The sequence below is a fragment of the Garra rufa genome, chromosome 19, assembly GCF_049309525.1.
Source record: "Garra rufa chromosome 19, GarRuf1.0, whole genome shotgun sequence".
Lineage (NCBI taxonomy): Eukaryota > Metazoa > Chordata > Actinopteri > Cypriniformes > Cyprinidae > Garra > Garra rufa.
Window position 1 is genome coordinate 9,339,789 of NC_133379.1, and position 15,889 is coordinate 9,355,677.

Genomic DNA, 15,889 nt, shown 5'->3' on the forward strand with positions numbered 1-15,889 from the left:
TAAAAAAAAAAAAAAAAAATCTTGATTAATTAAATTAAAAATTAGTTTTTAAAAGTTACTTTTTTAAATTATACATTGTTGGGAAAGTAACAGACAAATCGGTGAAGTCATTACGTTACAGTGCATTTTGTATCACATGTTATTAATTAATGTTTTTATTGTGGTCTAGAATAGATTACAAAACACTCAATACCACTCTGTTTCCAGAAAGTGCCTGTAATTTATTTGTCTTTCTAACTGTAAAATCTGGGTTAACAATGTGTACTATTGCATAAGCTATTGACAACTTTATAAATAAAAAGGCCATTTGTCTTGCTGTGCCTGTCAGATTACTTCATGGATTAGGTTATTTTTAAGAACATCCTAGATTCTGTGTGTCTTAAGTGGTTTTCTCTTCTACCAGGTGCCCATTATTGAGATTCCAGGATATGGGAACCTGTCGGCTCCTCTGGTTTGTGATGAACTTAAAATCCAAAGCCAGAATGACAGAGAGAAACTGGCTGAGGCCAAAGAGAAGGTCTACCTCAAGGGCTTTTATGAGGGGGTGAGACCATCTGAACACCAACATCACTTAAATTCATAATTTTCTTCCCTAACATACAGTAGTACCATAGAAGAATACATATAAGGACGTGATGATCTGAAAACTTAACTGAACTTTGTTTTGCTAGATCATGTTAGTGGAGGGTTTCAAGGGACAGAAGGTCCAGGATGTTAAGAAGCCCATACAGAAGATGATGGTGGAGAAGGTTGGTGGACTATATGTTAACCTTGTAAAGCATGATATATGGAATAATATTCATATAAATTGAACAGTTTAGACAAAGTATAAAAAGTCCAAAAACACCAAAGAAATTAATACTTTTATTCACCAAGGATGTATTAAGTTAATAATTAAAAGTTTATTATAAGTTAATAATAAATAATTTACATTTGTTATAAAATATTTATATTTTGAATAAACACTGTACTTTTTAAACTTGAAAGAATCCTAGGTAAAAAAAATCACAGGTTCCAAAAAATATTTGGCAGCACAACTGTTGATATTATCCAACATTGATCATTCTAATAATAAATCAGCATATTAGAATGATTTCTGAAAGATCATGTGACACTTAAGACTGGAGTGTCAGCTGATAAAAATTCAGCTTTTCATCACAGGAATGAATTCTATTTTAAAGTATGTTAAAATAAAAAAACATTTTTTTATATTGTAAAAACATTTAGCAATATTACTGTTTTTTTTCTGTATTTTTCATCAAATAAATGCAGGCTTGATGAGCATAAGAGACTTCTTTAAAGACTATTACAAGTCTTACTGACCCCAAACCTTTGAACGGTAGTGTATATGGCCAAAAAGAAAGATGAAATTCTGATCGCTTGTAATGTAAAGCAATGACATCTTTATTATAGCATAGCAGACTGTTGTGAATGAAAAATTCATATATATAAAATGTCACTAGAGATTCTGATAATTTGCATAATTATCTGTTTGATAACTAATACGAAACAGTTTTTATTTAATGTATTTCTGTTTTTGTTAAATTTAGTTATATCTTCATATTTTATATACAGTAGTGAAAACAACAGCAGCAGCAATATTAAAAATAAGTTTAGTATTTTCATTTGGAGAACATAATAAGGAAGTCTTTCAACTTTTGTAGTAAGTGTAAGAATTCATTTTAAGCTACTTTAAAAAAGGACTGTCTATAGATCCTCTTAAATATTACACATTGCACCTTTAAGTTATGTAAATACGTAGTAAATATGTTCATGTAAGTTACTTAGTTAATAAGTTATTTAAAAATGATTAAATATAGGGAAAATATTGGTAAAATCATTTTCTGGTAAATTTTTAGTTGTTGCTCCCAATAATATATTAGTGAGGTAGTATTTAAATGCTTAGTTTTTTGCTCAAAGCTCTGTGAATTTCACATATAATTTCACAATACAATGATGATTAAGAAATAACCCTAACCCTAACTTACTACTTAACATTCCACTAAAGACTGAACTGTAAAATTTGATGCTCATATTTTAACAGTTTTTCGAAACACTTTTGTTTTGTATAATCAAGTAAACCTAAGTTTCAGTCCAAGTGAAATCTTAAAATATTACTATAACAATAAAAAATGTATTCTTACAGGTAATGAGTTTATAAAACTCTTTAAAGATTTCAAAAATACATGTGTACCACAATCTAAAGGTGTACGTTGGATTATATGTGACCATGGACGAGAAAAACCAGTCATAAAGGTCAATTTTTTTAAAATTGAGATATATACATCATATGAAAGCTGAATAAATAAGCTTTCCATTGATGCATGGTTTGTTAGGATAGGATAATATACAACTTTTTGAAAATCTAGAATCTGAGAAAATCGCCTTAAAATTTGTCCAAATGAAGTTCTTAGCAATGGAACATGGAACATGTTCGTCACTTGATATCCTAATGATTTTTGGCATAAAAGAAAAATCGATGATTTTGACCCATACAATGTATATTTGGCTATTGATACAAATATTCCTGTGCAACTAAGACTGGTTTTGTGGTCCAGGGTCATGTATAATACATTATAGGATTTATGATTGAACATTAAATGTTGAGTTGGAAATCTTTTTTTATTTATTTAAATTTTAATAAATAAAATATGAAGGTTATTTTTTAGGGTGACGCAATGATCTACATGGAGCCGGAGAAGCAGGTGTTATCTCGGTCTGCAGACGAGTGTGTTGTGGCCTTGTGTGATCAATGGTCAGTGCAGCAAACACTCTCATACAGATGCTACATACTATTTTATCTCTGAACGCATGATAACAACCACTGCTGTCTTGTAGTATATTCACTTCCTCTTCAATCAAATCATGCCCTATCGTTGTGATCTTTGGGGGTTTTAGTGCTTTTTTGTCACAGTGACTTGCCTTGAGGCGTCCCTGATCGATTTGACTTGTCAGACAGTGACTGGGCTCTTTATCTGTCAGGTATCTGGATTATGGCAATAAGGAATGGAAAAAGCAAGCCAATGGCGTCCTGGAGGCTCTGGAGACGTAAGTCTCACACTTTGTGGCATTGGGAGATTACACTGGAAATTGTCAAGTTGCTATGTGGCACTGTTATTGTTGGAAAGGCTGTGTGAATGTGTGACTATTTGCTCTTCAGGTTCTGTGACGAAACCAGGAAAAACTTTGAAGCGACTTTGGATTGGCTTCAGGAGCATGCCTGTTCAAGAACCTATGGGTTAGGTAAGACTGGCTTATCTGTGTCACTGACAATAACAAGCTTTTTCTGCATCCTGTTGGAAATAAATAGCTTGTAATAGTTAGGCAAACTGCACAAAGTTTACTTTGCACACATCCTTTGAAATCACCTCAGATGGCCTCCTTTGTGTGCAGCTTATCTTAATCAAAGTCTTTTTGTAAGGACAAGGCCCATCTCTGTTTCCTTTGTAATACTCTTATTCCTCGCTCCTCCCTTGCCCCCAAACCACTCAGCGATACCATCAGCAATTTTCGTTCTATTCCTTGGAGAGAACCTTTGATTTTGGAGTTCTTTTATGTGTTTGGTTCCCATAGGAACCCGGTTGCCATGGGATGAACAATGGCTCATTGAGTCCCTGTCGGACTCCACCATCTATATGGCTTACTACACCGTGGCACATCTCCTCCAGGGAGGGGTCCTCAACGGACAAGGACCCTCGCCACTGGGAATCAGGTATTATTTGCTATTCCAGAAAAAGTAGGACAGTTTAAAAAAGGCAACACAATGTGAATTATAGAATAAGCAAGACAAGTCTGTGTACCATATCTATGTAATGCAAGGTTTTGAAGACTGCACATCAGTTTGGAGCGCTTTTTTCATTATATGTAAATCATTCCTATTTTCCCCAGTTGTTTAGCTTAACTTTTGACATTTTTCACTAGCATGAGGCAGGTAGTCACTGAATCATTTTTAAGATTAAACGAGTGCTGCAGGGATAACACATTTTTGTAGGCCAAAATCCTGAAATGAGCATTTTGGCACTTCTGGATCCATCATCCTGAAGTCAATTTGTTTTTTGAATAAGTTTTTGGTTAAATGACTGAAAAAATGTCTGTGGGGAACATGAGATCAAGATATTTTCGTGTTTTGTTATATGACATAAAATAAATTATTAAAGGCTTAATTCACCGGAAAATTAAAATTCATTCAAAAGTCATTAATTGCTCACGTCGTTCCAAACCTGTAAGACCTTTGTCAGGGTTTCTGCGGGTCTTAAAAAATTCTTAAAGTCTTAAATCATTTTCTGTCATTTAATGCCTTGAAAAGATTTTAAATCAGAGCATCAAGTCTTAAATTCATATGATCATGGCATTCATTTTCATGAGGGATTGTTTCCTCTTGTTTCGTTTTGAAGTGAAGCGAAATTTCTGTGCTGAATGGCTTAAGTCGCTCACTGTTTATTGAGCAATATGCAGTAGGTGCTGCTTTATCTGTCAGTCACCCGAAGAAGAACTTGACAAACGTGCAGATGAACCCTTTCTTCAAAAGTGCGCTATTTGGATATGCAGTTGGACTGGAAGTAGAGATCGACCGATATGGGTTTTTCTATAACCGATGCCGATGTCTATGTTAAGATGTCAGGATCTGCCGATATGTGCTGCCGATTTTTAGGGCCGATATCTTGAAGTTCTCCCCTTTATTTGCATGCTAAAATGTCACACTAATAATAAGTGGATGCACATCATTTCTAAACATCATGAACAATGAACACAATGAACCATCTTGATTTTGTGCACTGCACAGTATTATTATAAAAGATTTAACCAAAGTTTATCAAACAAATCAAACTGACCAAGTATTAAATATATAAAACAGATAATATAAAAACTGTCAATCATTTACATAAGAGTTTAAGAGCTGAGATTAATGTTAAATGTTTATGTTAATGTTGTAAATATAAAGTTTTGAATACAGAAAATTTAAATGGTTTATATAACTGAGAGGACCTGCCAGCAGATGACGGCAAGACACTGATTTAATTACAGAATCATATCATTCATTTGATTCGTTCAAACAGCTGATTCATTCCTGAATAAAGCAAATGACTGCCTTTATGAATGAGAAATTGAGTCATTTCACTAGACTCGTTTAAAAACGCACGTTCATCCATAAACAAAACACCGCTGTTTAAATGGAGATGCGCAGATGCACAGTGGTTCATTTTAACAGCTGATCTGCACATCGCTGCGCACTTATATAGGCTTAATCACTCGTGCTTTTAAGCCAAATCCGTGCTGAAAAAAAAAATAACGTTTACTGACATCTGAAAGTGACCATAGTTATAAACTCGCAGTATCTGAGGTGACGGAGGGTATGGTGCGGGTGCGGGCGCAATTTAAAAGGACGCTGGCGCCACGGTCCTGACCACATAACTCAGGTTCAGATTTTAGAAAATGTAGTTAATGTTTACATCATCATTATTGATTTATCTCATCCTCGTGCGACCCACCCACAAGTAATTAGAATGCATTTTTTTATTACCAGACCGTGGATATAACCACCATATGTGCATCACTGTCTCCGTGCCAGGCGGAGTAATCGCAAAGCTGCTTTGTTTGTGAGAGCCGCCGCCGCCTTCTCCCCACGCACACAGTGAAATTCTCCGACTCGGATTCAGGAAAAATAAAACAGAACTTATAACACCGGGGCTAATATGTTAGCAAACAAGCTGCTGATCGTTTTAGACTACAGTCTTTAAACTTAACTGCAAGTAAGCAAACCTTTTACCATCCGTAGCATTATGCCAGTTCCCGACGGTTCTATGATTTTCTTTCACTAAGTGAAAGCAACACTTCATAGTTTACTAGTAATATATAGTACACATATGGCCATGGGACTTTGAAATATCAGAATTTAAGCCTTACCTTTATCTCTCAGAAATGTTATTGAATCTTACAAAAGTTTTGGCTTGGGGTCCTTCACAGTAGCGTTCCACCGCACCAATAACATGGGGCTTCCCGCAGACGTGCCTGACTTTAAATCGGCACTACTAAACACGGAAATCGGCTGATGCCGATATATTAAAAATGGCAAATATCGGCCCGATATATCGGCCGGACGATATATCGGTCGACCTCCAACTGGAAGGCTGCCACTGCAAACTACTGCGTGCGACTATGAAAAAATATTTAGGGGAGCCAGTGCGACTGACCCAATTAGCATATTTGTGTTCGCGCTGAGGGGAGCTTTAAAGGTTTCTACGTGTTTTTGCAATGCTGAGTAATGTATTACAGACATATCTCACAAATCTTTCATAAACAAAGTGTAGAGATGGTGTAAATAAGAAATTCATTGTGCAGTGTAGAGAGCTTTGTTAATTTAAATGGAACTTTGTGAGATCATGATGAACAGCTTTTGATTTTTAAGGGAGATTGTAAATGAGATATTGATTTAAATGCTTTTTCACTTTTTGAACTTTAGCCAGTGTGTGGTGTGTATGTTTGGGCGTAAAAAACATCTACAAAGTTACAAATCTCAAAGTCCACTTCAAAGGGAGATATTCAGTTTTTTAAAAATCCCTTGTTAAGAACTAAAACGAACGGCTCCTTTGAACTACAGCGTTTGTTTTCCGCATGCTATGATATCACAACGCAGTATCCCGCCTGCGGAAATTCTAATCGTTTGCAGTTGGGGTATTCGCCTAACTTTAGAAATGTATTATGGACAGCCGCTTCTTGGATGATTCAGCGAGCTGCAGGTCGGCTTATATAAACGCGAACATTGACCGCGACAGAACAAGTGTCCGCGAACTGCTCCGGAATCTGTGCTGGAGCAGCGCCATTCACATGTGTGGTTTAGAGGGTCGAAACACACGCAGAGCTGCTCTAAACACGAACATGTAAACAGAGTGACGATCATCCGTGGACGCTTCGGAGCCGCGCCATAGACGTGTGCAGTGTGTGGTAAGAGATTTGATGAAGAGATTCATCATACAGTGTAGGTAGCTTCACTAGCCTTATGCTGAAGCTGGTTTTGGTCATGTAAATACTTAAATACATGATATTATCATTATTGTACTAATGTATCTCCATCAGTCCAAAACAAGTCGATCCATAATAAAAAGTGTCTTGCATGGCTCCGGGAAGGTCAGTAAAAGCCTCCTTTAGCGATCCGAAAAAATAAAATAGGGAAAATATCCATATTTAAAACGTAAGAATCATTTTAATCTCGTTTGCTGCTTTGGTAAGGGGAGTGACAGTACTATACGCCGGCTAAGCTGTTTGCCAATTGCAACACAGTGGGACTGCTAACCAATCACAATACATTTGGTTTTTCGGAAGGTGGAACCCAGAACCAATCGAGCCATTTGTGCCAGTCTGTGGAGAAAGCCATTGTAATATTGTAAATTATGTGTTTTTTAAACCACCAAGCATGAGAGCATGTTCTAGTGCAGTGGTTCCCAAAGTAGGGGTCGTGAGATGATTTCCAAGAAATCAAATAATTTTTTTTAAACTATTATTAATATTTTATCCATAACTAACAAAAGATAAAAGCTAGTAGTTAATAGTTATATTAAAAAAAACATGCAAATTAAAAATATTGCGACCCCTGAGGTGATTACGACAGATTAAGGACACATCAATAGCGTCAGTTACAGCAGATCAATTTACAGCACCATGTTAAACATTCCGACATGTGCACGTAACATGTAGGTAATTTCCATCACTTTATGCTTAGGATATTATTTTTGTTTAAATTAAACAAACGAGTAAATTACTATTAAAAAAATTATATGGTTGTTAGTAGGGCTGGACCAGAATATTCAAATCGAATATTCGTTCGGTGGGTTGGCATTCGATTTTAAATTTTGAGATTCAATATTAGTTTTTTTTTCCATACACCTTGCATCCCCTGCAAAATGGTTCTCATTTGCGCTTAAATATGAATGAAGAAGATCAGACTGCTGCGCCACTAACACAGAAAAGAAAAAATTTTCAAAAAAAAAAAGAGAGAGAGATAGAAATTGAGTAATATTTGAGAGACACTATAAAGTACAGTCGGGCCCACTTAAATGGTTTAAGCAAAACTAGGGCTGTGACTGTCGTAATGACAACTGCGCCTCTGCTTTAAATGCACGCATAGGCTAAAGCTGACCGCAAAGCCCCAGCAAAAATAATTACCATGAATGTGTTGGGGAAAAAGTAGGGAGATATTTGAATTATTTATTAAAAAACTAGTATTTGACACAAAGATGAAGTTGATGATCCTGATGCCATTTGCTCATTGACGCGGCTTTAATACCTAAATGCATATGCATTAGGCCTATAGCTATTGGAAGAGTTTTGTTTTCGATTTGAATTATTTAAATTATTTTTTTACAGTTTCGGATGATATATTAGTCTTACCTTTATGAGCAAAAATGAAGTTTCACATAGCGCTGGCTGGCGCTTCCATGTTCTGCAAAGCGTGCTTATATCTATGGGTTTTAAAAATTTTGAAATCGTGATTACTTGGACGTTACTTTAAAAAACAAAAACTTAAATTTAACAAATAAAAACTGTTCCAAATATATGTCTAAATTAACTTTATAACCTAAATAAACGAAAATAAATGTAATCACTTTGCTATTAAAAACAGCAGCTGTGCAGTGGGGAAGAGAAAGAGAAAACAGACCGGTTCCAGTCGGACTCGGGTCAGTAATTCTGATGAGCTGTCGGAGAAGGTCCGGGCGAGGTTTTAGTAATGTTTGCAACGAATGTTTCTTAAATAGCCGATTTAACATTCTTATTTAGGCTAGATTCATATTTAAATGTATTATTTATTTGATTTATTTTAGCGTTTTGTAGGCTGATTGTTCACTGACGGAAGTGCTCAAATAAACACGCACGTTTGTTAATAATGTTTGGGCCTCATTTATTTTGGGTTTCAACATAATATACATAGGCTGTGTATTTTATATAGGCTTATACACAAACGTTATATATAATGTATATATATATATTTATTTATAAATAATTTAGATATGAATAATTTTTTTATATATAAACACCACGCCATTTTTTTCGTTCTTCTTTTATTTAAATAGCCTACCCTTCACGGTGCCAGTAATTACTGTGCTAATTTCTGATTTGGGAGTGATTTGTTTGTTAAAATTTTTTAGGCTACCTTATTAAAAGTATTGCACTTAACAGACCTGTGTGTTTTGTATCACTAGCGCGGTGTCCGTTCATGAAGCATATAAGCTCTGCCTGCGTGAGGCGCGCCGCATCCAACTAGCAATGTTCTATTACAATTTATTAATTCTGAACGTGTTGTGTCCATATTGCAACAAAATGCAACACTGCACTCCCTTGGGTCCACAGCAAAAATCGTTTGGATGAACTGTTCTCGACATAATAAAAATGCAAACAGAAAGACATACAGAGAGCCCCTCCCACCGAAGCTTCGAAGCTCAAAAAATGGTATTCGGACCAGCCCTAGTTGTTAGACCGTTGTGTTCTTTTGTGTTGACATGCAGATGTTTGGATAGGCCTATTGGCCCATGTGCGCCGTTGCGCGCAAAGTTTGTATACTTTAAACACTTCCGAAGATAGTGGGGGTCACGAGTCACTGGCACGGTTATTTTGGGGGTCGTGAGCTGAAAAGTTTGGGAACCCCTGTTCTAGTGTACCACCAAAATAAAAAAAAGGCTTTGTAAAAGAGCATAATAGAACCCCTTTAATACAACCGTTCAATAAACAAGAAGTTAATATTAAGTGACTTACATTGTCTGACTATAACATTATTGCCAGATGTTTCTGTTTTTGTCGTCAAAAATGGTCTGAAACAATTCACAACTGAGCCGCTGTGTATCTCCATTCAAACATAGCGGGGTTTCATTTATGAATGAATGTGCATTTTTCCTGGCCCAGATGAATGTTATAATAACCCCAAACTCTCAACGATATGCAGAGATGGCTTTACACATGTAAATGATAACAGTTTGTGCATAGCAGCATTTACTGTGAAAGGAGCCGCTCTGGCACCTATGTACGTAACCTACACGCATGTAAATAATATTCAAACCTGCATTGCATATATGTATTTAATTGAATCACAGTGTTTGTGAATTCACAATAGCATATACTTTATTATGATTTTTAAATGGGATTAATAAATCATGCAGCCTTGGAATGCACCACATCCGGTATTTTGCAGGTTACTCAACACGGCAAATTAAAGTTTAGGATTTTTTTAAATCGAGTAATAGTGACAGCCCTAGAATTTAAATTTTTGGGTGAACTATCCCCTTAATATCCTCTTGTTAAAAGCTAATGTTCATTTACTACTTATGTTGGAAATGTGATTGCTACTAAGTATCTAAATGGGACTACTGTGGTTGTCAGTGACATTAAAATAGCATCGCACCCAACAGGAATATTCTGCTTTTTTTAGCCTCATTGCATATATCATCTTACTCGTGCAAACTATTCTAGTTAGAAAATGCGTAATGGTGGTGGTAGCCTGTGTTTAGCTGTTTTCTGCTGACGATTGTATGTAGTCTTCAAAATTTATACTTGTTCATTTCTGAGCATGGAGCACATTTTTGGAAATAATCCAGCAGCCAATGCAATCCTGTGCCATCACTGCAGGATTCTATATTGTAAATAATTAAAAAGTTAATATTTTATAATATATAATTTTTTATATATATACAGTGGGTACGGAAAGTATTCAGTTTCCCTTAAATGTTTCACTTTTTGTTATATTGCAGCCATTCGCTGAAATCATTTAAGTTCATTTTTTTCCTCATTAATGTACACACAGCACCCCATATTGACAGAAAAACACAGAATTGTTGACATTTTTGCAGATTTATTAAAAAGAAATACTCACAAAAAATATCACATGGTCCTAAGTATTCAGACCCTTTGCTGTGACACTCATATATTTAACTCAGGTGCTGTCCATTTCTTCTGATCATCCTTGAGATGGTTCTACACCTTCATTTGAGTCCCACTGTGTTTGATTATACTGATTGGACTTGATTAGGAAAGCCACACACCTGTCTATATAAGACCTTACAGCCCACAGTGCATGTCAGAGCAAATGAGAATCAAGAGGTCAAAGGAACTGCCTGAAGAGCTCAGAGACAGAATTGTGGCAAGGCACAGATCTGGCCAAGGTTACAAAAAAATGTCTACTGCACTGAAGGTTCATAAGTGCACAGTGGCCTCCATAAGACGTTTGGGATGACCAGAACCCTTCCTAGAGCTGGCAGTCCGGCCAAACTGAGCTATCGGGGGAGAAGAGCCTTGGTGAGAGAGGTAAAGAAGGACCCAAAGATCACTGTGGCTGAGCTCCAGAGATGCAGTTTGGAGATGGGAGAAAGTTGTAGAAAGTCAACCATCACTGCAGCCCTCCACCAGTCGGGGCTTTATGGCAGAGTGGCCCAACGGATACCTCTCCTCAGTGCAAGACACATGAAAGCCCGCATGGAGTTTGCTAAAAAACACCTGAAGGACTCCAAGATGGTGAGAAATAAGATTCTCTGGTCTGATGAGACCAAGATAGAACTTTTTGGCCTTAATTCTAAACGGTATGTGTGGAGAAAACCAGGCACCGCTCATCACCTGTCCAATAGAGTCCCAACAGTGAAGCATGGTGGTGGCAGCATCATGCTGTGGGGGTGTTTTTCAGCTGCAGGGACAGGACGACTGGTTGCAATCGAGGGAAAGATGAATGCGACCAAGTACAGGGATATCCTGGACGAAAACCTTCTCCAGAGTGCTCAGGACCTCAGACTGGGCCGAAGGTTTACCTTCCAACAAGACAATGACCCTAAGCACACAGCTAATAGAACGAAGGAGTGGCTTCACAACAACTCCGTGACTGTTCTTGAATGGCCCAGCCAGAGCCCTGACTTAAACCCAGTTGAGCATCTCTGGAGAGACCTAAAAATGGCTGTCCATCAACGTTTACCATCCAGCCTTACAGAACTGGAGAGGATCTGCAAGGAGGAATGGCAGAGGATCCCCAAATCCAGGTGTGAAAAACTTGTTGCACTTTCCCAAAAAGACTCATGGCTGTATTAGATCAAAAGGGTGCTTCTACTAAATACTGAGCAAAGGGTCTGAATACTTACGACCATGTGATATTTCAGTTTTTCTTTTTTAATAAATCTGCAAAAATGTCAGCAATTCTGTGTTTTTCTGTCAATATGGGGTGCTGTGTGTACAGTAATAAGTGAAAAAATGAACTTGAATGATTTCAGCAAATGGCTGCAATATAAAAAGAGTGAAACATTTAAGGGGGTCTGAATACTTACCCACTGGAGTACCCACTGTGTATGTGTGTGTATATATATATATATAAATTTTGATAACATAGATAACGCATTTAATTTAAAATGTATTTCACAATTAAAGAAAAATTTACCTCTACCCTAATATCTGCTTGCATTTAACAACCTCACAGTGTACAGATGATGAATTCAGGAAAAATATTATGGAATATATGCTATTAAATTATTTAATAGCATATTAAATAGGGAATTAAATGGTAAACTTTACATAAATTTGGTCAAACTCACCGTGAATTAAATTGAGAACAAAAATGAAATGGGAAATGTTGTTTCTGACCATCTGAATATACTGCCACATGACCTGTTGTTACTTGAGTAAAAATAGTCAAAGTGATACAGAAAAACACATTTCCTCCCTTTAGACCAGAGCAAATGACGAGGGAGGTGTGGGATTACATCTTCTTCAAAACAGCACCTTTCCCAAAGACGGACATCCCGAAGGAATCCCTGCAGAAGCTCAGGAGGGAGTTTGAGTTCTGGTACCCTGTAGATGTGAGAGTATCAGGGAAAGACCTGGTGCCAAACCACCTCTCCTATTACCTCTACAATCATGTAGCCATGTGGCCCAATGATAGGTACACTTCGGTTTACTAATTTAGAAGAAAATGTGGTTTACATTTCCTCTCATTGTTGTGATTTCTATATCACAGCCATTACAACTTAATTTAAAGTTGAAGTATTTATTTATTTATTTATTTACAATAACCAGGGAAGAAAATGTAATGTTCTAGTATTAATATAGCTGTTTAATTTCAATTTGTCACCTTGATTGATATTTGCATTTCTGTAGATTTTCACACTTTTTGCAAATTGTGTTTTTTATCGTTATTATAGTGGCAAATGGCCAAAAGCAGTACGTGCCAATGGTCATCTTCTGCTAAACTCTGAAAAGGTAAGTTGATGTTCCTCTTCTGTTTTTCTCGTTAGTAAAGACATACACTGAGTTTGCTGTAACCTTAGCTACAGAAGAATAAAATGTGCGTCAGTGTAATTTTTAGGGCCAAATTTCTGAGAATTCCTTAAAAAATCAAGATCTATAAATGACCGTACTATTATAGTATACAGTGCCTTGTGAAATTATTCACACCCCTTCATTTTTTTCACATTTTGTTATGTTGCTGCCTTATGTTAAACTACTTTAAATTACTTTTTTTCCCACATCAATCTACACTCCCTGCTCCATAATGGCAAAGCAAAAAATAGGTTTTTAACATTTGTGCAAATTTATTAAAAATAAAAAACTGTAAAGATCCTGTTGTATAAGCATTCATACCCTTTTCTGGGACACTCGAAATTTAGCTCAGGAGCATTCATATTGCTTCTAGATGTTACTACACTTGGAGTTAAACTGTGGCAAATTCATTTGAATGAGTATGATTTAGAAAGGCACACACCTCTCAGAAAATGTCTAACAGCTGAAAATGCATATCAGAGCAAAAACCAAGTCCTGAGGTCAAGATAACTGCCTGTAGAGCTCAGTGACAGACTTGCGTTAAGGCAATGATCTAGGGAAGAGTTCAGAAAAAAAACTGCTGCATTGAAGGTTCACAGAAGCATGTAGCCTCCATTGTCCATAATGGAAGACGATTGGAACAACTAGGACTCTAGAAAATGTCTGCCAGCCCCCATCCAAGCTGACAGAGCTTGAGAGGTGAAAAGGTGAAGCAAAAAATGGCAAATAATTGCCAAATGCAGATGTGCAAAGCTTGTCACATCATACCCGAAAAGACTTGAGGCTGTAAAGGTGCTTCAACTATATACTGAGTTAAGGGTATGAATACTTATGCAATGTACTTATTTAATTGTTTTATTTTTAATACATTTGTAAAATTTTCAAATCTGGTTTTTGCTTTGTCATTATTATGGTGTATGGAGTGTAAATTGATGTGGGGAAAAACTAATTTAAAGCAGTTTAACATAATGCTGCAACAAAACAAAATGTGAAAAAAATGAAGGGGTATGAATACTTTTGCAAGGCAATGCATATTAACATTTTGTTTTAACTTTTATATTTTCAGTTATCATTTAAATTTAAGTTTTAGTAATGTTATGTGATTTTTATTTCTTTTTTGGCTTTATTTTTATTTTAGTTTTAGTCATTTTAGTACTTGAATTTATTTTATTTCCATTAATTGCCAAGGCAACATTTTTAAATGTCAAGTTGTTGTTGTTTTAATCAAATTTGTGTATTTTATTTTTTAGTTGCATTTCAATTAACAAAATTGTTTTAGTTTGTTACTGTGTACTTATAAGCACACACGTTGTGGATGGTCCTCTTCAGTCGTCTAATTAGGTGTTTATACCCACCAGATGTCCAAATCCACTGGCAACTTTCTCACTTTGAGTCAAGCCATTGCCAAGTTTTCAGCAGATGGTAAGTCCTTCATAAATACCAGCTCATTTGAAGGTCAAATACTTTACATGCGGTCACACTCTTACTGCGGCAGAAATAGGTTTAATCCTTAGCATGTAAAGTCTAACTTTGTGATCCAACAATTTACTTAAAAGAGAATATGTCTTTTTTATGTGACCTTTTTTAATGTAAATGCCATAAACCTCATTAAACCCATGCCAACCTGCCTCTCTATATTCTGTATTATAGGCATGCGTTTGGCTCTGGCTGATGCAGGGGACACGGTGGAGGATGCTAACTTTGTCGAGGCCATGGCAGATGCGGGAATATTGCGTCTCTTTACATGGGTGGAATGGGTGAAAGAGATGATCGCCAATCAGAACAACCTGAGGACTGGACCAGCAGACACGTTTAATGACAGAGTATTTATTAGGTAACACAAAGTGATGATGACAGAAGGTCTATTTACAAAATTAACTTCTCCATGTAGTAATATATTGAATAAAAAATATTATATTGTGGTATAATAACAATAGTAAAAGCGCACTGTAGAAGAAAGAGGCAAGTAAAAAAAAAAGGCATTTATCAAAGAATCCTGAAAAAATGTGTCAAGGTTTCAATGAAAATATTAATCAGCACAACTGTTTTCAGCAGTGAAAATAATCAGAAATGTTTCAGAATCAGAATGAGCTTTATTGCCAGGTATGTTTACACATACTAGGAATTTGTTTTTGTGACAGAAGCTCCACAGTGCTACAAAATGACAGTGACAAGACGATACATATTATAAAAAGAACAATATACAAGTATACAAGACAGACAATGTGCAAAAATAGCAAAGACAGTTGAATGGAAGTAAGTATGTGCTTTAAATAAATTACGGAAAAATGAGGATCATTGACATCGAGGTCACATTGAAGACTGGAGTAATGATGCTGAAAATTCCTTTTTTTTTTTTTTTTTTTTCATTAAGCCTTGATAAGCTTTGTTTAAAATGCATTAAAAAAAAAAAAACTCACGGGCCTCAAATTTTGAACAGTAGTGTGTGTATAGAACATTAATTTAGACTTAAAGGCATAATTAATTAAAGGGTTAGCTCACCCAAAAATAAAAATAAAATGTTGTCTATCTGCTTACTCCCTGGGCATCCAAGATGTAGGTGACTGTTACTTCAGTAGAACACAAACAAAGATTTTGAACTCAAACCGTTGCA

General features: G+C 36.0%; 1 protein-coding gene across 1 annotated transcript in view; it reads left to right on the forward strand.

Moving 5' to 3' along the window:
* Positions 1-15,889, forward strand: part of lars1b (leucyl-tRNA synthetase 1b) — a 47,960-nt gene that overhangs the window by 9,349 nt on the left and 22,722 nt on the right. The window contains exons 14-23 of the mRNA XM_073824718.1: positions 404-544; positions 672-749; positions 2,670-2,755; positions 2,983-3,048; positions 3,161-3,243; positions 3,574-3,712; positions 12,686-12,898; positions 13,158-13,215; positions 14,634-14,697; positions 14,926-15,109. Coding sequence (XP_073680819.1) covers positions 404-544; positions 672-749; positions 2,670-2,755; positions 2,983-3,048; positions 3,161-3,243; positions 3,574-3,712; positions 12,686-12,898; positions 13,158-13,215; positions 14,634-14,697; positions 14,926-15,109 — 1,112 coding nt within the window. The remainder of the gene's footprint in view (positions 1-403; positions 545-671; positions 750-2,669; positions 2,756-2,982; positions 3,049-3,160; positions 3,244-3,573; positions 3,713-12,685; positions 12,899-13,157; positions 13,216-14,633; positions 14,698-14,925; positions 15,110-15,889) is intronic.